Consider the following 22,566-nt stretch of genomic DNA (forward strand, 5'->3'; position numbering starts at 1 on the left):
GTAAATGCTCTTAATAAATTTTTGATACGCTGCCGGTAACTAAAACACTTGGAATTTATGAAACTACTTGAGTTTATTGTAGTCAAGAGTTCTTTTATTAAACTTCTGATGCTCCGTCAGCAACAAAGACACTAACACTCAGAATTTACTAAGTAGTTGAATTTGTTGTAGTCAAACGCGCTTTTAATAACTTTTTTGGTGTTTAGCCAGCAAGTAAAACACTCGGAATTTCTCAACTGCCTGAGGTTACTGTAGTAAAAAGTGCTTTTATTAAATCTTTGATGCTCATTCGGTAAATAAAACACTCAGAATTTGCCGACTACATGAGCTTATTGAATGCTAAAGTGGTTTTTCATTTTTTTTTTATACTCAGTCGCCAATTAAAAGACTCGAAATATGTCAAGTAGCCGAGTTTGATGTAGCCAAAGGTCTGTTATTAAATTTTTAGCTCTCAGCCACCAACTAAAAGACTCGGAATCTATCAACTACCTGAGTTTATTGTACTCACAAGGGATTTTATTTATACTTTTGACAGTCAGTCATTCAGCAAATAAGACACTCAGAAAATTTTTTTTATTTTTTTTATATACATTTTTTCTACTCATTCACCATTTAAAAGACTTTGACTTTAGCAAGTAGCTGAATTTTTTGTAGTCAATAGTGCTTTCATTAACTTTTAGGTAATCTGCAGCAACTACAATACTCGGAATTCATCAGCTTCCTCAGTTTATTGTAGTCAAAAGTACTTTTATTAAACCTTTGATGGCCAGTCAGTAACTAAGACACATGAAATCTGCCCACTAGCTGTTCTGCGCAAAAGTGCTTTTTTATTGATTTTTTGATGATCAGTCCCCAATTAAAACACTCAGCAAGTCAACAGTTAGTTGACTTTCTTTTAGTCAATAGTGGTTTTATAAATTTTTGGTACTCAGCGAGCAACTAAAACACTTGGAATTTATCAACTACTTGAGCTTACTGAAGTCAGAAATGCATTTATTGAATAGTTTATGCTCAGTCTGCAACTTAAACACTCGGAATTTATTAACTCCCTTAGTTTATTCTAGTTGAAAGTGCTTTTATTATACTTTTGATGCTTAGTTAGCAACTAAGACACTCGGAATTTACCTACTAGCTGAGTTTGTCCTATGCGAAGGCGATTTTTTTTAGATACTCAATTACCAATTAAAACACTTGAAATTTACCAAGTATTTGAGTTTGTTGTATTTAAAAGTGCTTTCATTAATTTTTTTGGCACTCAGACAGTAGCTAAAATACTCGGGAAGCAAACATTCCTCTCAGACACACGGACACATAGAGAGAAAGTGACAGGCTAACATTCCTTCGGATACATAGGCACAGAGAGAGAAAGGGAGAGTCAAAACAACACAAAAACACAACGAGTCAGACACATAAAAACGCTAAAACATACACAAAGACAAACTAATACCCGCTCAGAAAAACAGGCACGGAGAGAGAGAGACAAACAAATATCCGCTCAGACACGCAGGCACAGAGAGAGAGACAAAAAATAACAACAAACACTAAGAGTGAGAAACAAAGGAGCGAGAGACAAAAGAGTGAGGGACATAAAAACACACGAAAACAGACACAGGGACAATTAAATACTCACTCCGACATATAGGCGCAGAAAAGGAGAGACATACACTCAGTCAGAGAGAGATATGGAAAAAAACACCTACAAACACACTGAGTGAGACAGTATGTCTGACACTCTGTGTGCCTCTACGTCTGGGCACATGTTTGCTTCTGACTCTCTCTCTCTCTCTCTTTCTCTCTCTCTCTCTCTCTCTCTCTCTTTCTCTCTCTCTCTCTCTCTCTCTCTCTCTCTCTCTCTCTCTCTCTCTCTCTCTCTCTCTCTCTCTCTCTCTCTCTCTCTCTCTCTCTCTCTCTCTCTCTCTCTCTCTCTCTCTCTCTCTTTCCCAGTGTCTATGTGTCTGAGCAGATGTCTGCTTATCTCCGTGTCTGGCTTTGAGTGTTTTTGTGTCTCAATATATGTGTTTGTATGTGTTTTGTCTCTCTCACCCGTGTGTTTGAGCGTCTAACTCTGCGTAATTGTGGATGTATTTGTCTCTCTCTCTGTGCCTGTGTGTCTGAACGACTGTTTCCTCTCTGTTTCTCCCTCTCTCTCTCTCTCTCCTTCTCTCCCTCTTCCTCTCTCTCTCTCTCTCTCTCTCTCTCCCTGTGCCTGTGTGGGTCTGAATTGCCATTTTTGTCTTTGTCTCTTTCTGTATCTGAGTGGGATGTTTGGTTTCCGAGTTTTTATTTACTGGCCGAGTATAAAAAAATAATAAAAGCACTTTTGAATACAACAAAATCAACTACTTGGTAAATTTTCAGTCTTTGATTTGGTAACCGAGAATCAAAAAACTAATAAAAAAAGCACTTCCGCATTGGACAAAACTCAGCTATTTGGTAAACTCCGAGTGTCTTCAGCTGGATACCAAAACAGTTAATAAAAGCGCTTTTGACTACAAAAAATTCAACTACTTGTTAAATTCAGAGTGTTTTAATTGGTGACTGAGTACCAAAAAAATAATATAAAAGCACCTTTGGATAGAAAAAACTCAGCTAGTATGTAAATTCTGAGTGTCTTAGTTGCTGACTGAGTATCTTAAACTCAATAAAAGCACTTTTTATTACAATGAACTCAGATAGTTGATAAATTTCGAATATTTTAGATGCTGGCTGAGTACCGAAAATTTAATTAAAGTACTTTTGACTATAACAAACTCTAATACTTGGCAAATTCAAAATCTTTGAATTGTTGACTGAGTCTCATAAAAAATAATAAAAGAATTTTTGCATAGAGCATATTCAGAGAGTAGGTAAATGCTAAATGTCATAGTTACTAGCTGAGTACGCTCTGGGATGTGAGACATGGATGAACACAAGTTCCCGTTTATAAAATTTAATAGCAATTGATTTATCAGGGAACATAATTTCTCCGGTTTACTTTACCCATGCACTCGTAATAAGAAAAAAAGGGCTAACAGACTTGTTGCTATTTGATTCATTAAATTTCGATTCATATTAGAAAATATATTTAAAACGCTGCTTTATATTCACTCAATATAGGGCTCTTTTGAAAAATGCAAACCGGTTTCATTCAATTCCTTGAGGTCCAAAATGATCTGAGTCCAAAAAATTCTAACTCAAAAAAATTTCAAGTCCCGAAAAAAATTCTTTGTAAAAAATTCCCAGGGTTCAAAAAGTTTCTAATGCCAAAAACTAGCGACGGGCAAAAGATGGGGGAGGGGTATTGAGGGCCCTTTGAGGTTGTGACATGAATGATCATAACTTTCCTCTAAAAAACTGTTAATGTAAGTGCTCATTCTTATGAATATCATGATACAGGCGATTACACTATGCCTATGTCAATATATATGCTGTCAAGTGAAGTTCATTACTATATCGTAAGTTCTATTAGTCCAATTGGAAATAAAAAAAAGGGTTTACTTAACTGATAATTCCTCTGATTACAATAATTCTATCAATCCATTTAAATTCATGTAAATCGGTTTACTAAAGTGGTCATTTCTCTTATTCAGTGAAGGTTGAATATATGTAAATCATTTCCTGACAGAAATATGTTGACCATTCACAGGATCTAGTTGCTAGGTAGAACGATTATGTAAATTTTGTGCTAATATGGCTATGTGAATGAGGTCCGCGTGGGAGTAATTAGGGCCATACTAGTTATTAGCTTGAAATAATTTAAGCAAATTTAAAAAAAGGGGGAAGAGCCCTCAAAAGTTTAAAATTTCAATTGGATTTTGCAATCCAATTTGACACTTCAGAGAACCTCTGAGCAAGGTTGTCAGCTGCAAACGTCTAAAAAGAGTGGAAATCAATGCCAAAAAGAGGGATTTTTGCTCAAAAGGAGTGCAAGTCAAAAAAAATTTGAGCCCGCGCGGCTGCGTTGAAAATCTGAGTTAAAATTGGGTGCATTCGATACGAAAAGTATGCAAGTTGGCAACACTGGTCCTTGGGTTAAATCTATTTCTGACGAAGTTAGCAACTACTGACGTTTTACGTGAAGGAAAATTGCCACCCAGAAAGATTTTCGCTCTTCACCATCCCCTCTGAGGTAAAAAGAGTGCACTCCACAAGAAAAGTGTGTAAGTTGGTAGCCTGTCTACGAAAAGAGGTTACTGAAAAAAAATCAAAATAAATTTGACATTTTTTAATAGTTTGTTGTAACATAGGTAATCTATATACACATATAAGAGGAACGAGGGCTATAAAACTGGTATATATCTTGCCCTATATGTGTATATGAAAAATAACACTTAAATAATATGTCGCTTTTAGGAAAATCATGCCACAAAACAAAAATTTTGGTTTAAGTAAGGCCAAAGACTATCGAGCAAAACGTTTGAGATAGTCAATCAGTTAAACTATAAAGAATCTTTTCTTGTAGGCTTACTTCAAGCCCCTGTCAAAGAAATGGTTATTATGGATATTGAATGCTTCATTTCACCTGATTTTAAATAATAATAGAAAAAACATATTCAAACGTAAGTGAAGAGTCATGTGTTAACTTAAAACGAACGGAAATTATGCAGTGGCACCACTATTACCTTCGTAAAATTGAGCATGCCCAATTTGATTTCCTAGTCAAAAATTTGTTTGAATGGTTATTTTAGCCTTTTATGCCTGAATTCTTTCCATTCAAAGTAAAGCCAAATAATTTAATGGAGGGAAAATTCCAGCTTGGATGTTAAATATTCTCAGTTAAACTGATCGCTAAGGACATCTTCGAAAAACTTTAAAAAGATACGAGCAGAGTGGAGGAATTCACCAAAATTTTCACCCCCCTCCCACTAGATTTTAAAAAACAGTCACTTTCTATATTTTTATTGCAAATTTCTTTTTTTTATATTTTCATTGAAGAAATTGAAAAAATATCCCCTCCCATATATTTTGAAAATATGTTTTGCCTATCCCCCCCCCCTATTTTCGTGAAATGTCAAGACTGTGTGTTTTTCGTTCGTTTGTTTGTTTATTTTTAACTCTCTTTGTTCGAAAATTGTATTTTCTTCATTTTGACGTCCACCACGTAAAATCAAAAAGAAATTATATATTGACGCTTCCACCGCCCCCGCCCCTTGCTCGTTAAACAAACGTCAAAAACAGAACTTTGAAAAGGCACGAGCAGAGATAAAATTGCTAAATGCAGGAAAACTGACAAGCAGGCTATAAAGCAATAATCTTCGTATAAAAACTACATGATCGAGCAAATCGAGTCAGTAACTAACCCGTCACTCACACAGATGTTCACATATGAGTAAAGTTCACTTTGTATGGCAATTTAGTAGCATTACTTTGCGAATTTTTCTGTTGTCTGGATGACTGGGAGAATTTTCCAGAAATTCTTTTTTATAAAATTGTAACAGCGATTTGATTTTTGTATTGTTGTTTTCATATACAAAGCCGAAAATCTTAGAAAATATAACCCTGCGTTATCATAACGACAATTAGAACTGCTCAATAAGGGCGAAAATTCCCTGTCAGAGCAATTTTTCGTGAGTAAAAAAGACATTGTGAATTCAGACCACCAGTCTCGATCAAACTGTGCTGGTGGTCTTTGAACGTAAATCGCATAGTTTTAGTGTGACGTGCAACTTTGACCTATTTTAAAAGTAGTTTTTTGCTGCTACTGGTAACAACTCATTGAAGTGTCAACCAGCCTAGGCCCACCACAGCCCACAAGCTCCTCCTCCATTCCAGTCTACCCAAAGCTTCCCTCTTTACTCTCTCATATGGAGTTCCGATTTCCACTAGATCTAATTCTATGATCTCTTTCCATCATATTCCGGGACGAACTGCTTCTTGCTTTGGCTTAGATAGAAGACAAATTACCACAATATTTGACAATCTATCATCCTGAAAACGTTGCTTAGCCATCGTAACCTTTCTTTCATTAGAACCCTAGAAAGTGGGATCAAATCACATTTTTGCACAACCTATTGCTTGATCTACGATCATCCAAACGATTAAGTGGAACTACTCCTAGTCAATACATTCTAAACATATAGCATATTTTCTTGATCCTTCCGGAGTACAAACATTTCAAACATACCGCTATCTTTGACCGCTATATTTTTGTGGCTTCCAATATTCTAACTTTAATTCAAAGTTTTATCTTTCTATTCTCCCAAACTTTCCTTAACTGTAAAAAAAAATACCCTATGCCTTGGCTATTCTATTATTAACACCTTTACCGCATCCTCTATCTTTAAAAGTAATGCTGTCACATTATTTGAGGCTACCTACTTGGTTGATTGTCTTGCTACCTAATATTGATTTCTCTTTCTCATTTATTCAGTCTAAGCGCCTGAGTCTTCTAGACATTAATTTCCAAACCTATTCTTGAATCCTTAACTCGCAAAAGTTTCAAAATTGATCTGTTTCGCAAACATCTTTACCTGAGATACTCAAATCATCCGCTTAGTCTAAGCCTCTAAGTCTATGAGTTTTACCTTCTCATTTAGTGCTAGTTGTTTCTCATAGCCTTTCTGTGCACCCATTGGTGTCCATTCACAGAAATCAGGGGGGGGGGGGTCTAATTCTCAAAATCTAGGGGATAAACAAGTTGTTCTTGTTTTTTTCAAGTGTTTCAATGAAAATACCAAAACTAATGTATTTTCCAAAGCCTAGGGGGGTCAAAAGATTTCTTTGGGAGGGAGATTCCCCCTTCAGTTGACGCTACTGTGTGTATCTTAGAACTAAGTCCATTAAAGTAGTCCATATTAAAGGGGATAAGACACACTCCTGCTTTATTTCTGATTCCACACCGGAGTAGGCTAACCACAAACCAAATTTCAGTGCAACAATATCATTCTCCTAAATAAGATGTTTTTTTGTTTGTTTGTTTTTTTGTAAATTCAGGTGGTACATAAATAAAGTTATCAGTTTTGTTATATAAAGATATTAGTATAACTGAGAGAAGACGAGGAGTGATTAAAAAGATAATATTAACAATTATAGAGAATAAATATATTAATAATAGGCTACACTTGCGCGGCGAGGAGGCCTCAAATACTAAAATTCAATACACAGAATAATAAAGAACAGTTAACTTGACCAGGAAAATGCTTTTGAAGGTGTTTTGCAGGCAGAAAGTCAAATATTCAGCTCGAATTTGTCATATTTTTCATATTTTTATTTGTCGTATTTTCATATTTTCACTTTGCTTCTTTACATGAATCTTCAGCTTGATACCAAATTTTACAGGGTTTTAATCTGAAACACTATACAACTGATAAATTAAATTACTTTCTAAATTAAGCTTTTTACTAAATTTTGAGCTCTGAATCTCAAAACATTTATGACAAACTCAACTAATGAAAACAAAAGGAACAAATTCGTCATTTCTAAATCGTGGGCCATTGATAAAGGAATTTCTTAGAATGAATCACATCTTATTTATCTTATTTTTTTTCTCCATTTTTTTCTTCTCGACAGGGCAAATGTTAGGGGAAATAACTAATATTACTAGCAGTGACATGCACACAAATATACGCTTTGGTAGCGAAATTTTAATCAAGATTAAAAGGTATGGTGAATGCAGGCCGACCGCCATAAAAAATCCTGATTGGGACTCTTGAAAAATGTCAATTTAAATTAGCGTTTAGCGTAGATGAGTCTTTGGTTTTTGAATGGTTAAAATGCGTTATATAAATTATTGCTGTTATTTTGTATATTATTCTTATTAGTAAGGAACCTAAACACCCATGGCGAGTCTCAGTAATTCTCAAAACCATTTTATCTGCTTAACTCGTTTTTTACAGCCCTTATCAACTTATCAGCAAAATTAGTTTTCCTTATTATTTAGAACGTTGATAGGAAATCAAATTCCAAAATATTTCGCCCCGCCCAAGAACGGCGCGTTTCTGCCCATTGTAGCTTTGAAGACGATAAAGTGAGCATGTTAGATGTTGATTCGATTAAATTTAATTTTTAGATTTATTCAAAAATGAGGTGTCAAACCCCTTGAATGACTCTTTATCTGTTCTCAGACACATCTTAAATATCAGAGATAGAACAAAAAGGAAAACAACACTATTTGCAGTATACTAAAGGGCTAAGGTAATACCTAAAGGGCAAATGATTGCTCTAGTTTCTTTAAGAATTTAATTATTTTCTATGTATTTTGACTCTTTGTCTGCCTTTTCCATTTTGTTTCCTTTCATTGTAATTTAAGCATTGTATTCTAATAAATCCTAATTTTTCTGCTAAGCATTGAAATATATTTCCCCACCAGATGATTCCTACATTATGAATCGAAACATTTCACCAAAAATTTCAGTTTGGCCTCTGAACGATTCTACTATAACCAATGATCTTTTAAACAGCTCATAAAACTAAACCTTCTGCCTCAATCCGAGATAGACTGACAATTTGAAAAGCCAAAACTACATATAATGCAAGAAAATGAATTAAAACATAAATAAATAAAATAATTTTATACAAATTAATTAAACAAAATAATACTTTGGATTATACCAAGCTATCTCATAACAATAGAAATCACTTATATTTGCAATGTGATTAAGTCTAGCAGTGCCCATTGCCGCCTGAGAGTTGAACCTGACAAATCCATGTTTTTCCAATTTCCACATTTGCTTGTATTTAAAGTGATATCTTTCGCGGTCTTTTTCGTCCATTGAGAAGTTATGAGTTTCTAACGCTATTTGCTTGATTTGCTCTGTAACACCTAAAAATACAAAATAGTTCAAACAGGCCTACTTCAGAAATTTTTTTTTTATCAATGTCGAATATATTTATAGATATATTATATATATATATATATTTATATATATATATATATATATATATAAATAATATATATATATATATAATTATATATATTATATATAATTATATAATTATACTAATTATAATTATATAATTATAATTATATAATTATACTATATAATTATATAATTATAATAATATATAAATATATATAGATATATATTTATAGATATATTTATAGATGTTGAATAACGAGAGGGAGGGGGAGTGTACAGAGAGTCACAATGGCTTCTAAGGAGCCACTGGAAGTCTGTGCAAAATAAAAACGATATTGAAAAGATGGCCTAAAAATCACTAAGGTTGTCACAAGAACAGTTTCGACAAATGGGAAGGGATAGCCTGATAGCATTCTCCATTTAGATTTTTCACCCTACTTTCCACATTGAGGAGACTGGTCCTCTAAGTGCAATCTTTCCAATTTCGTTTTTATTCTGAATAGAATTTTAGTAGATCTTAGGTTGTCACAAGACCAGGCTCACAACTAGTGAGAATCGGAGGCTTTTGTCCCCAAAATTTCTCCTCGATTTTGAAAAACACGCCTTTTTTTGTTTTTACATTAACAACACCTTTATCTGGTATTTTCATTGAAGAAAAAAAAACCAAAAATAATGCAAGGTTGATCCCTCCCCATCCCTGAATGAACCGACGCTGCATAAGACATGTCGTACATACAATTAATCGCATTTTGCACCAATTTTGCTGCAGATTTACAACACGTCTTGCATTTTAATGCAACGATCTCAAGTAAATATTTTCAATAGTCTTGTACAATTTTTAGGATAAGAGCACATCTGTCAACTCAACAGCAATGAAAGAACTAATAAAAGTAAATTACAAATAAACCACCGGAATTGTTTATTTTTTTTTCTATAAGGTATCACAGTTTACCTCACAAGAAAAGGATAATCGAATCATATTAAGACAGTTAAGACTTTTTTTTTCTCTGTATCAATTGCATTGTGAAACTGCGCTTCTAAAGCATTAGTGCCTCTGACAGTAAGCTCAAAGTTAATTGCAGGGGATCAAAACCCTAGTGACGCTGCCTGGCAGCAGTTCTGCATCTGTGGGCATAAACATGAACGTCCATGAAGGGCTAGACCACACAACTAAACCCATCCAACCTTAGAACACCGAAAATATACAAGTGAAAGCAAATTTCAAGAAAATAGAACGACTAGAAGTAAACGTAAATAAATTGAGGACTTCCCCATAGCATGTGTGTGATTTCTTGGACGATTGGAGCGAAATCAGACTAGGTATTTTGGTAAACCATGCAGTCTTTGTTGAACTCATAAAATCCGATGGAAGGCCCTAAATAGGCGAATTAAGTGGAAAATAATAAGTCGAAATCAAGAAATTTCACAGGACAGGAGGGACATAAGCCCGGAGGAGCCCAGCTCTCAGTCCAACCAGTCAGTAACAGTGGTTATTAGATGCATGTTTAGCGAGACTTTCATGCCTAGGTACCTGCCTAGCCTGATATCTGGGTGAATTTGGCACTCTGACGCTGTAATTTTTTGTATGAAGTTCAATTCACATGCATGAAGTGCATAGCCACACTTAGATATCTAGGAACAATCACAATCCACCAATCATGAATTGCTTCCTTTTTTGTAAGCACTCCTGATTGATCAACAGTGATGACAGTTAGAAATTGATGTGTAGTCAAGCAAACGCGTGAACACGGCTTAAGAGTCAATGACAAGCATCTATCTTTTAGAGGCTGTATATAAGATGTCAAAATTCAGCCAATTAGGAAGCTTTAAGTGTCACCACTTTCATCGTGTGTGCTTGAAACTGGCTATCTTGTGCAGATCTAGCGGGACTTCCGTGTCTAGGTAGATTTCTGGTCAGAGTCAAACATCTGTGTCTAGGCTTGCAGATGGAGGTCTAGGAAGCAGAACTCTTTAAATCAAAATCATAACTCTAAAACAAGATTGCGCTTATAAAGTTACTACATAGGTTTTTTTAATGGAATATTGTCACCCTTGCGAAACGCATACAATTATAAACTGGACATCAATGGTTTCGAAACTTATTGTGAAATTTGAAACAGCTACACAAGCCACACCTGCTGATAAATAACGCCAAGATTTATGGATCACATGTTTTTTTTTTATTAGCTTCATACACGTTATTTTACCGCTGATCTTTACGTTAAAGCTTCTTGACTTTATGCTCGAGAAGTAGGAAATTGAAATGACAAAAAATTGGTTAGGAAAGCATATTTAACGAAAATTTATTCCAAAGTATTGTGTTCTAACCAATGACGAAAAATAATATCAGAATCACGATCATTGCCTTTTCTAAAGCATAGGAATCATTCCGAGAAATCAAGCAAATGATCCCGATTTTTGAAACTTCTGGCACAATGTAGTTCAACTTTTGTAAAAAAAATGCTATATGATGCTTTTTTTTGTAAATAAAACTATTACTTGATTTTTCTGGATCAAATTTGTATGTACCAATTTGTGTACACCTGAACTGCTTAATCAGCCCTCTTATTATTAAACAGGTCAGCTGAATAAAAAGGTAACAGTCTATATTAACTGACAATACTTGCTTTTAGTCCCTTTGTTTTTATTCATTAGTAGTATTTACAGAAATTAATTTTTGCTTAGTGAAGAAAGCACCCTTGCCTCGATGCATCAACAAAGTTAACATCTCTGTTAAGTTTTGCTTTGTTTTTGTTTTTTTTTTACTGTGTTGTTTTCTCTGACGTATCCTTATCACACTTTGGATTTGATAGACATAATCTCTGTTACCTATGTTTCTGATTAACTATTAATCAGGAAGATTAATATGTGACTGACGTTCCTGAACTCGCGATATTTGTCACACTACCGTAAATGTATCACTATCCTCCCCCTCCCCTTACAGAGTAATCTCACGCAATGGGAGGAAGCAGGGGATTGCCCGTGATTGAAATACAAATTATTTCTGTGTCTCAAGCTCCTAAACTGCAAAAGTTAGTTCACGGAATAAATTCAAATAAAGTGCAAATAAAAGAGACCCAGGGAGAGGGAATGTGTGGCTCCAACTTTTCTTGAACGTTAAATCAAATTAACTGAAAGTGAAAGAAACACTGAAACTATGTATTTACAGAAGAAAGCGTACTAAATTGCTGCCCATAGTATCTCCATTTGGTTTTTCAACGGGTCTTGAAGGGAGATTTCATTGGCTCCTTATTTAATGGTTCTAAGTTAGAAATTTTGGAATTATACAGAGGCTATTTTTATACTTCCAAAAGCTTATAAATTACGATTTTAAAGTATAAAAATCAGGCTCAGGCGCAGGATTTTCTTTTGGGGGGGGATTTTGTTATTCTTTTGCACAAACTAATCAGGTAAGTTGTATAAAAATATCAAATAGTTTGTGATAACGAACTTCGAGTGAGTAGCGAGTCAATTGTGACCGAATCACAGGCAGCGCAATAGCGCTGCTTTAGTAAAAAGCAATTTGGACACAATGTATTATTTATTTATTTTTTGTTTTGTTTTTAGACCAGGGCACTTGGTATCAAAGGAGTTAACGTAGAAACTTCGAAAAGGACTCATTCGACTAGAAATGGGAAGGGGCGATTCAATGTGTGGGGCGAGTCCATGTGTGGGTTTTTTTTGGGGGGAATGGTGGGCGTGGTGGGGGGAGTTAATTGCCCTCCAATCACTTTCAACTTTAAAAAAAGGGCACTAGCCGTTTCAATTCCCGATTCAATGAGCACTTTTCGAAGTTTCTACGACAATTCCTTCGATATACAGTGCCCTGGCTTAAGACAAAAAAAAAATAAATAATAAATTGTGCCCACACGTATTTTATTTAGACAGCGCTATTGCGCTGCCTATAAAAATCCAGCAATTGTATTTCAACGCTACCAATGTCAATTTCAACTTGAGAAAATTTCAACTTGTTTATAAACTAAGACTTACTTTACTAAACAACTAATTACAAAAACTATACATACAGACAACCGCCCGGGGAAGGCTCAAACAGCCTGATGTTGGACAGCTGCAATCCATGATTCTCAACCAATATATTTAAAAACAAAAAATAAAGAAGGACAAAAACACTCTCACTCAATTACCCTTTAATACCGAATATACATACATAAAGGCTAACAATAATAAGAAAAAAAAATTCTCAACGCTCCCAGTAAATATTTTTTAAATTTTACTTCAAATGACCCAATGTGTTCAGCCTCCCTAATGCCAGCTGGGATATCATTCCAAATAGCCGGGGCTAAATACCTTATTCTGAAAGCTGCACGTGTGGTGTCTCGGTATTCAAGAATAAAATTATCCGCCTCTCTAGTCTCATACCTGTGGAGTTAACGATTTACTCGAAAAATATTGGTAAAAACTGGAGGACATACATCATTGCAACATCGATACGCAAAACAGCAGCTTGATAATCTCGAATCCGACCAATGTTAAGCACTCGTAATTTCTTAAAACATGACGCGGTATCATTCACATTTTCTACATAATTACCAAGAAGACGTACTGTTTTATTTTGTAGGATCTGCACTCTTTTAAAATTTGTATAGAAATTACTAGACCAAAGGACACAACCATAAGAAATATAAGGCGCAACATTGGTGTGATACTTCGGCGACAGGCTATTCGTCGATGGAAGCAGAGACAAGTTTCTAGCCTATCAAATGATATCCGTAATAATCCCCAACAGCTTTGGAAATATGTATCTAAATTTACTTCTTCGCCTTCTTTACAGCCTAATCCAATTAATATGTTGTCATTGGAAAAACATTTTTCTTCTTTTTTTTTCTGACGATCTCCCACCATTGGATATTAGGTTTCTAGAAATCCTAGAAAACCATCTTTCAAAACTTGATCACACTCGTAACCTCGTTACAATCACTCCATCACGAATTAAGACTCTGATCCGGCTTCTGAAGAGTAGAAAAGCGCCAGGGTCTGATGGTCTTCAGCCCAAACATTTATTTCATGGAACCCAAAATCTATTTGAACACCTTGCAATATGGTTTCAGGCATTGGCTGCTCAACAATGTGTACCGGATGCATTGTATGAAGGTATTATAACGTATGTCCCAAAGATTCAAAATGATGTGATTCATATAGACCAATTACAGTATGTTCAGTTTTAGGAAAACTATTTGAAAAGTTATTACATAGAGAAATTAGTCATAAGTGACTAAATTCTTCTTACATCATACAAAATAGGTCTTACAAAAGAAAAATTCTTACAAAACAAAAATACACCCCAAAAGATCAAAAATTCTTCTTACAAACTACAAATTACTTGTTACAAAGAAAAAATAATTCAATTTCTGGGAGTCATCAGGAGAAACGCTAAAGGAGGTTTCTTCATTAAGTTTAAATCATCGATACTAGTGTAAACGAAAATTCTTGCATGAAAATACCAGAAGTGCGATAATACCTTCTCAAGGGTGCTACATGATAGCCATTGAGTTTCACAGGCTGGGAATTGAGAGAAACTAACACCAAGCAAAGATAAATATAATATAGAATTAAGTCACATGCCTTGTATCCCTATTTTCCTATGTACATTGTTCCCACGCTGGCCTCAATTTCTAGGAGTCATCAAGAGAAACGCTAAAGGAGGTTTTTTCATTAAGTTTAAGTGATTGATACTAGCGTAAACGAAATCTTTTCTGGAAAATGCCTGAAAAATACCATAAGTGCGATAATATCTTCTAAAGGGTGCCACATGCTAGCCATTGAGTGTCACAGGCTGGTTTTTGATAGAAACTGATACATAAAAAATATATAGAATTAAGTCAAATGTCAGTTGCCCCTGTTTTCCTATGTTTTGAGCAGACTTAGATAATTCTCTATGAAAACATCTCTAAAAGTTCTCTAAGAAGGAGTATTTTCCTATGTTTTGGGCAAATTTATATCATGCTCTTAGAAAATTTCTCTAGAAATTTTCTAAGAAGGACCCCACCAAAAATGCTAGGATCATATCGGTAAGAAGTGAAGAAAGGCCTTTTCTGGGGTTATAATACTCTTCTAAAGCATTATTTAGCAAGCTGGTGAACTTCAAATATAACCAAATTCCAGTAATCGATTTTCCCCTCGGCATTTGAATTATTGCAGGCATAGGAAACAGGTCATCAATAGCTTAATCCTTCTAGTAAGCGGGAAGGGATTTCTGCATGGGTTGAATAGGTTATTTGGTAGAATATATATCCTGAATCATAATACTAGAAAGGTTTTCATGCTCATCCTGGTTAACGCTCAATTCTATTGGATGGAAATGCCCTTTCGAATACTAATGGGGACTAAATCATTAGAATATAAGGTTTCCCTGAGAAAAATATATTGAAAGAAAAATTAAATCTAAAAAAAAAACATTTTGAAAGAAAAAGAAATCCTGGAGAAAAAATGCCTTGAAAGGATAAAACACCTTGAAAGAAAAATGCCTTAAAAGAAAAAGATCTAAAAGAAAAAATCTCTTAAAGTATTATGTAACACCGATATGTGTACCGTCATTACGCAGCATCCCACGTGTGCGCTGTCATTACGTAACAACCAGGTGTGCCCCCGTCAATATGTAACATCCCACGTATGTGGCGTCATTACGGAATAGTCACGTGTGCGCTGTCATTACGTAATACCCATCTTTGTCCCCCGTCATTACGTAACTCAATTGTAAGATTGCGTCATATCCCACGTGTGTGCTTCCACTATGTGCCATCACACTTGTGCGCTGCCTTTACGTAAAAGCCACGTTCATATCGCCATTACGTAACACCCATTTGTGCGCTGTCATTAATTAACACCCAAGTGTGCCCCCTGTCATAACGTAGTACCCACGTGTGTGCTGTACTCAGTTATAATCGGGGATTCCCCAAGGGCCCCTGAAGTCCAGCATGTCACGCGAGGTTGCATTACTACTAATAAATACATCAAGTCACGCAAGATTGCGTGACCCTCAACTCCAATTACGTAATTAACACCTGCATCTCTTAGAAACCATTCCCTTAGAAGTAACAAACACGTGCTGGCTGTCATGGAATGAGGGGATAGTGATCCATTTAAAAGGGGCTCCGTTTAAAACCAGAGATAGGGCTCCGTTTAAACCTGAAGATAGGTAACTACGAGTCGCTTCGGTACTTATGGTATACGAGAAATACTCGAGAAGTGAAGTTTGGTTAATGCTAATGAAATAAAACAAAACATGATGAAAATATAATACCTTATTTACAAAATTATGAGTACGACAACAAAGAATTATGGAAGGGGGGTCGTCGCCCAGAGCGCATTTTATTAAATACGTAGCCTGAACTAACATAACCTAATCAAAATACCAACTAAATATTTAGTTGAAATACAGCTACTACATGTTTTTGCAGCTACCCAAAACTAATTGTCTGGTATTATCACCGTGAAAAGCGGGTTATGTCTCATGTCTGAGATCCAAATTCTCGAGTGTTTCTTGTATAATACTTTAGTACCGTCGCTTCAGCTAAAACTGAATATATCGTTTTTGGTTGTCATCACCTTCCCGATTCCAAAATTGAGGTTAGCCCTGATTTAATTTTTGTAATTGCGTCTCTCAAGTACCTTGGACTTACATTCGGGACCTCGATTCGAGCAACAAGGTCACTAACAATAAATATTTGAGAGAAAGGTTGAGAAAGTCCTATGAGCGTTTTTCTAGAGTTAAAAGTCAAAACTAAATATCTCGTTTTTGGTTGTCATCACCCTCCCGATTCCAAAATTGAGGTTAGCCCTGATTCAATTTTTGCAACTGCGTCTCTCAAGTACCTTGGACTTGCATTCTGGACCTCGATTTGAGCAACAAGGTCATTAACAATAAATATGTTGAGAGAGAGATGGAGAAAGTCCTATGGGCGTTTTTCTAGAGTTAAAAGTCAATTTGACAAAAAGACATTTGGTCGGTTTTATAACTCGTTTTTTGCTCCTCATGTATTTCTTCTGGTGCCATTATGAAAGTTTTTTTACCGCGTCAGAACGTCAACAAATTCGATGTGTCTTTTTCAAATTTTGTAAGTATTTTCTTCGTGTTCCTATTTGGTCACGTAACAGTTATATAATCCAAACGTTACGGAGTTTGTTAGATATGTGATAACATGATGTTTAAGAAGGCAGATTCAAACAACGATCTGAGCCAGTCGTAGATCTTCCGTTGGGGTTTATTAATTGCTTGTGAGGTATTATCAGTGTATTTTTTAATGTTCATGATGATAAGTGTTTTATTATGTATGTGTCTTTTTCCATACTCCTCAAGTGCATTTAGTATGTATAGAGGGTTCAAATAAATTTTTGTTATTTATGTATGCACATAGAGGGAAAACTCCAGACTCATTTCCTCACTAGTATCGAAATTGTGCAATGTTTTTGCACAATTTACTTGCCACTAGGGTCTTTTCTAAGCTTAGGGCCCATGGAAGAAATTTTGATGCTAAAGCCTACAAAGATTCTCCAAAGATTACGCCCTCTATTCTTATCTTTTTTGTTTTCCCTTTTCCTTTCATCTTACGTATTAGAAAAGTCCGTATTAGAAAAAGGTCCAAAATTTTGTTTTAAAACTAATGAAGTCCCAGTAGAAGAAATTATCTCTTCAATAGAAACATCTTTACATAGAAACCCCATCCTAATCAAAGATGTTAGCCTAGTAAGAGCTTCTACAGTTAAAACCCTGTCAGAGTTTGCTTTAAAACCAGAAATCCCTAATAATTCTATCAAAGACATAAAGATTCTTAATAATTTAAGAAGGGATGAATCTATTATTATTACAAAAGCAGACAAGGGTAACACTTTAGTGGTAATGGACACCAAGGACTACGATTTAAAATTAAACGCTTTACTGAAAGATGAAAACACATACAAAAAACTTTCTTTTGACCCGACGGACTCATACACAAAGAAGTTTAAGAACGAGTTAAAGAGTTTGAAGGAAGAAGGGAAGATTACACCCCAACTTTTCTACAAATTCTTACCAAGAGGTTCTTTGTGCCCTAAATTATACGGACTTCCAAAGATACATAAGCCAAATCTGCCATTACGACCAATTGTTGCGAGTAACAAGTCACCAACAAGTGCTCTGAGTAAGTGGCTAGTGTCATTGTGTAAACCACTCATGTCTACACAAATTTCTTACATTAAGAATTCGTCAGAACTTGTAAAGAAAACTAAAAGAAGTTGAGATTTCTTCAAATTCTATAATTTCAAGTTTCGACATAGTGTCAATGTATACGAGTATTGATGTAAAAGCCGCAGAAATTCTTCTTGAGAGAAAGATACTAAAAAATTTGGACTTAATTAGTGGTGAAACAGTTTTGGAAGTCGGTGTAATTATGAATTTAGTTAGGTTGTGCAACATGTTCTCTTATTTTTTTCAATTCAGAGGTTTTTTTTTCGAACAAGTAAATGGTTTACCCATGGGGGCCCGTTTAAGTCCTTTATTAGCAAATTGCTTTTTAAAAAATACTGAAGCAATAGAGTTAGATTCATACTTTTTAAAACATAAATTTTGGGGGAGATATATGGATGACATAATTTCAGTATGGAATTATGGGGTGGAGGAATTAAAAAGTTTTTTAGAACATCTTAATTTTTGGGGAGGGGATTTGAAATTTACAATAGAATTAGAAGAGGATAATAAACTTCCTTTTCTGGATGTCATTCTTTTAAAAAATGAAAATAGTCTGGATTTTAAGATTTACAGAAAACCTACTAACAATGACAGATTTTTGTCGTTTTTCTCCGGTCATGCTCCCCAAGTAAAAATTGGTTTAATCATGTCCTTAACTGACCGCATTTTTAGAATTTGTTCTCCAAAATTCATTGAGGAGGAATTATTGTTGTTAAAAGAGATTTTAATAAGTAACCATTATCCGGGTCGGTTAATTGACCAGACTTTTTCGAAAAGAAAGAAAAAATTTCTAAAATGTTCTGACGATATTCTGGAAACAACAGAAAAGAAAGATATTTTTTGTTCTCTACCATATGTTCCAGGTTTGAGTGAAAAACTTAAAAGAATTTTACAAAATAATGGCTTAAGGGTAGCTTTAAGAGATAGTAATACTTTGGCTAGTTTTTTAAATTCTGGAAAGGATCGGACTTCCGTAGAGCAACAAAGTGGGGTTTATAAAATCCCATGTACTTGTGGAAGCTCTTATGTGGGACGTACTAACCAGAATTTAAAAACGAGATTGCTACAACATCATAATTCTATTTCATCGTCTTTAAAGCAAAATACCAAACCTGAAGATTTCACGTCGGCCTTCTCGGAACATATCTTTAATTTTCCAAATCATTTTATTTTGTTTGGAAATGTTTCTTTGATTTCTAGGGACCAAGGTTTAAAGCAAATTTTCAGGGAAACAATCGAAATTAAAAAGATTCAATTCGAGAATAATTCCATAAACAGAGATACACGTGAATTTGGATTGAACTCAATTTATGATAATTTACTGAGGTCAAATAAAGTAAATATCACCTCACCTAAGAGCTATGACCTCTGTCCACGTAATATGTCAGATAATTCTAATGAACCGGAACCGAAAAGGTCAAAGAGATTTGCCTCCGCTGTTGCATTGAAAAAAATAAGAGCAATAAACTATATGTAATTGGTTTATTAGGTATAAATTTTGTTTATTTTTATTCATGTCTTTTAGTTTTACTGCTGATGATGAACACTGTGTATGTGTTCGAAATATCCAGTTAAATAATTTTATATCTATTCACTGTCAATAAAAAGGTATCATCCCTATTTTGAACTGTTTTACTTTCCTTTAATTTTCCTTTCTCTACTTGATGCTAAAGACATCTTGTCTCCAGGTGACTACCGGTCTGAAACATCTGCTAATTTCTTTTTTGCTTTTTGGGGCCTTAATCTATTTTGGACATTCGGAAAACAAGCAAAAAAATGATGACACTTAAGTAATCTATGCTATAAACATAAAATTAAAATATGGAATATATTTAATTTACCTGTATCAATCATATTTGGAATAGCTTCATATTCAGATTCTTCAATATCCATTTTTAAGACATCAATTATTCGATTCTCGTGACCAAGAAGTTTCATGATTGATCGCAAACTTTTCATTTCCCAACCCCTTTTGTTTACTTCATCTTTCCCTTGAAGGCCTAAAATCAAACAAATATATAATAGTTTATTCCACTAGGCCTTGTTTCACACAGCTACGTTTCCACGTAAAAACTGACAGTTCGAATTTTTTGTCAGCCTTTATCCGATATTTACACGTAAAACATGTATCTTGCCGACTTGAATCGGTCAAGCGAAAAAGTTTACTTACAGGGAGCGTTCTAATACATTAAATGAGTCTTTAAAAAACGCATCCACTAGAGAAATCGCCTTTTATCCCATTGTATGTTTTTTTATATTTGCTGGGTTTTTTTTTCAAAGGATTAAATAAACCAGTGTCCGTTTTTCGATTAAATAAATCAAATCGTTTTTCGTTTTTGCTTCATCTGGTTCGCATGAATCATTTTGTGCCGAAAAACAAAACGCAACTTTTTCGACTTAGGGTAATTCAGATTATACCTTGTGTATCAGAGAAGAATCAAACTGACTCAACAAAATCATATGGAATGTATCGTAAAGTTAATCTTTTTTAAGTTTTTCCTCGAACAGCAGAGAGCAAGTGTTAAGTTTAAATGAGCATAAATCACTTTATATATGATATTATTTTTAAAACAAACTATGATACTAAAATCTATAACGAACAGAAATAGAAAATCTGGTCAGAAATCAGACCAGAAATGTAAAACAAATGAAAGATTCAAACTTCAAACACGCATAAATTACAACAAAAAAGTGAAATCTTCCTCCCCAAGGCACCTTCCCCCTAAAAAAAATTTTAGGTTTCATTTGCACTTTACTGAAAGCAACGTTTAATTTGAAAATTCCACCCCCTCCGTGGAAAATCCTCCCCATGAAAAATTTCTCCATAGGTAGTCCTCCCCCGAAAAATTCATCCGACAAGGAGTTATCCCCAGACACTTTCATCCTCGATGCGAATTCCCCCCCCCCAGAAAATTTCTTGCTTACGATTCCGTTTGAAAAATACTACTGAGCATACTTTCAGTTGAAGGAAGACTTGCTTTTATTTAATTGCAAGGCCTCTTTAAGGTCATGGGGGAATCCTCCTGTTAGGAAAATATTTACTGGAAATACGTCCACCCAAAGGAAAGTTTCTCCATGGGAAAGATTCTCCCATGGAGAATTTCTTCTGGTGATATTTCCCCCATAGAGAAGTTCTTTCGTGTATAATACCCCCACGTACAAATCCCCTGGCAATTCCAACTCCACTAAAAATTTCACTTGGACTATTCCCCCAAACCATTTCCACATGTAAAAGGGGAGGGGGGTCGCTAACGAGAAAGAAAGACAAATAAAACGAATTTTGCATACGAATTCTGACAAATTACCCCCCCCCTTAAAATCCCCCTGATAATTTCCTATAGCAATTTTCATGCGTAAACAATGGACAAAATTTCATAATTTGCGGCCATTCCTCCGTGGAGTTCGAGGGTCATGTCATATCCAAAGACATAGTTATTGTGCCTTTCTACTATACTGTACAAAATAGCAATCTTAAAATATTGATCAGACGACTTTTGGGAACAAGGGCATGGGAGGGTGGCTAATAGCCGTCCAATTTCTTGGTCACTTAAAACAGGCACTAGAATTACTCATTTCTATTCTAATGAGCACTTTCTCGACTTTCTAGGGACACTGCTTTGGTGCGATCACCCGGGGAAAAAATTAACGCACATCCCTGATCTTTCTTCAAGCCAAAAAAGCATAATTCTAAACTTGTGCAGATAAGAACTTTGAACCTCTACAGTAGAGTTCTCTCATAATCTGAATTTTATGGTGTGATTGTTATTAATATTTTTTTTACATTTAGGGGATGTAACACCCCCTTTTTCGAAACTAAGCCTATAGATTTAAAGATGTAAACTCTAGTTTATCCGTCAATTGATTATTTTCTTGTGTAATTGAGGGTAGGAAAAGCAAATATTGAGGACTTCCTTTGGTTTCTATTGTCACAAGCTCATTTGTTTTAAAACACTGATAAATAAAAAAAACAAGTTTTTTTAAATGAAAGTAAGGAGCAACATTAAAACTTAAAACGAACCAAAATTACTCCGTATATGAAAGGGGCTTTTCCTCCTCAACGCCTCGCTCTTTACGCTAAAGTTTGACTCTTTCTCTTAACTCTACTTTTTAAAACAGTAAGAAACTTTAGCGTAAAGAGCGGGGCGTTGAGGAGGAAAAGCTACTTTTATATACGGAGTAATTACTGTTCGTTTTAAGTTTTAATGTTGCTCCTTACTTTCATTTAAAAAAACTTGTGTTTTTTTATTTAATTTCTGGACGTTTTTGAATTATTGCATGTTTTGATTTTGGCTCTCCGCACATAAATAATTAAAACGAAATCTGCATATTAATTAATTGCCATTAATCGGAAGATTTTGAGAAAAAAGGAGCGAGGGAGGAGGCCTAGTTGCCCTCCAATTTTTGATTACTAGAACTTGCAACTAGAACTTTTAAAAACGTTTTCATCGGTAAAAAATATACGTAACTTACGAATTAACTGACGTAACGAACTTCTATATTCGTATGTTTTTATTGCGTATATGAGGGGGCTCAACTCTCGTCGATACCTCGCTCTTTACACTAAAGCTTAAATTTTGTCCCAATTCCTTAAGAATGACCTCTGAA

The 22,566-nt window shown here is 34.9% G+C and overlaps 1 protein-coding gene across 2 annotated transcripts in view; it reads right to left on the reverse strand.

The window, feature by feature from the left end:
* The window catches only part of LOC136029074 (probable methyltransferase-like protein 24), a 110,336-nt gene that overhangs the window by 77,337 nt on the left and 10,433 nt on the right, over positions 1-22,566 (reverse strand). The window contains exons 3-4 of one of the 2 annotated variants that reach the window (XM_065707121.1): positions 19,803-19,961; positions 8,424-8,740 (exon numbers count right to left, since the gene is read on the reverse strand). In XM_065707121.1, the coding sequence (XP_065563193.1) occupies positions 8,502-8,740; positions 19,803-19,961 (398 nt within the window). In that variant the 3' untranslated portion in view covers positions 8,424-8,501. Of the gene's footprint in view, positions 1-8,423; positions 8,741-19,802; positions 19,962-22,566 lie in introns of those variants that run through there. The other variant, XM_065707122.1, reaches the window with a different exon arrangement.

This window comes from Artemia franciscana, chromosome 7 (genome assembly GCF_032884065.1).
Source record: "Artemia franciscana chromosome 7, ASM3288406v1, whole genome shotgun sequence".
NCBI classification, from domain to species: domain Eukaryota; kingdom Metazoa; phylum Arthropoda; class Branchiopoda; order Anostraca; family Artemiidae; genus Artemia; species Artemia franciscana.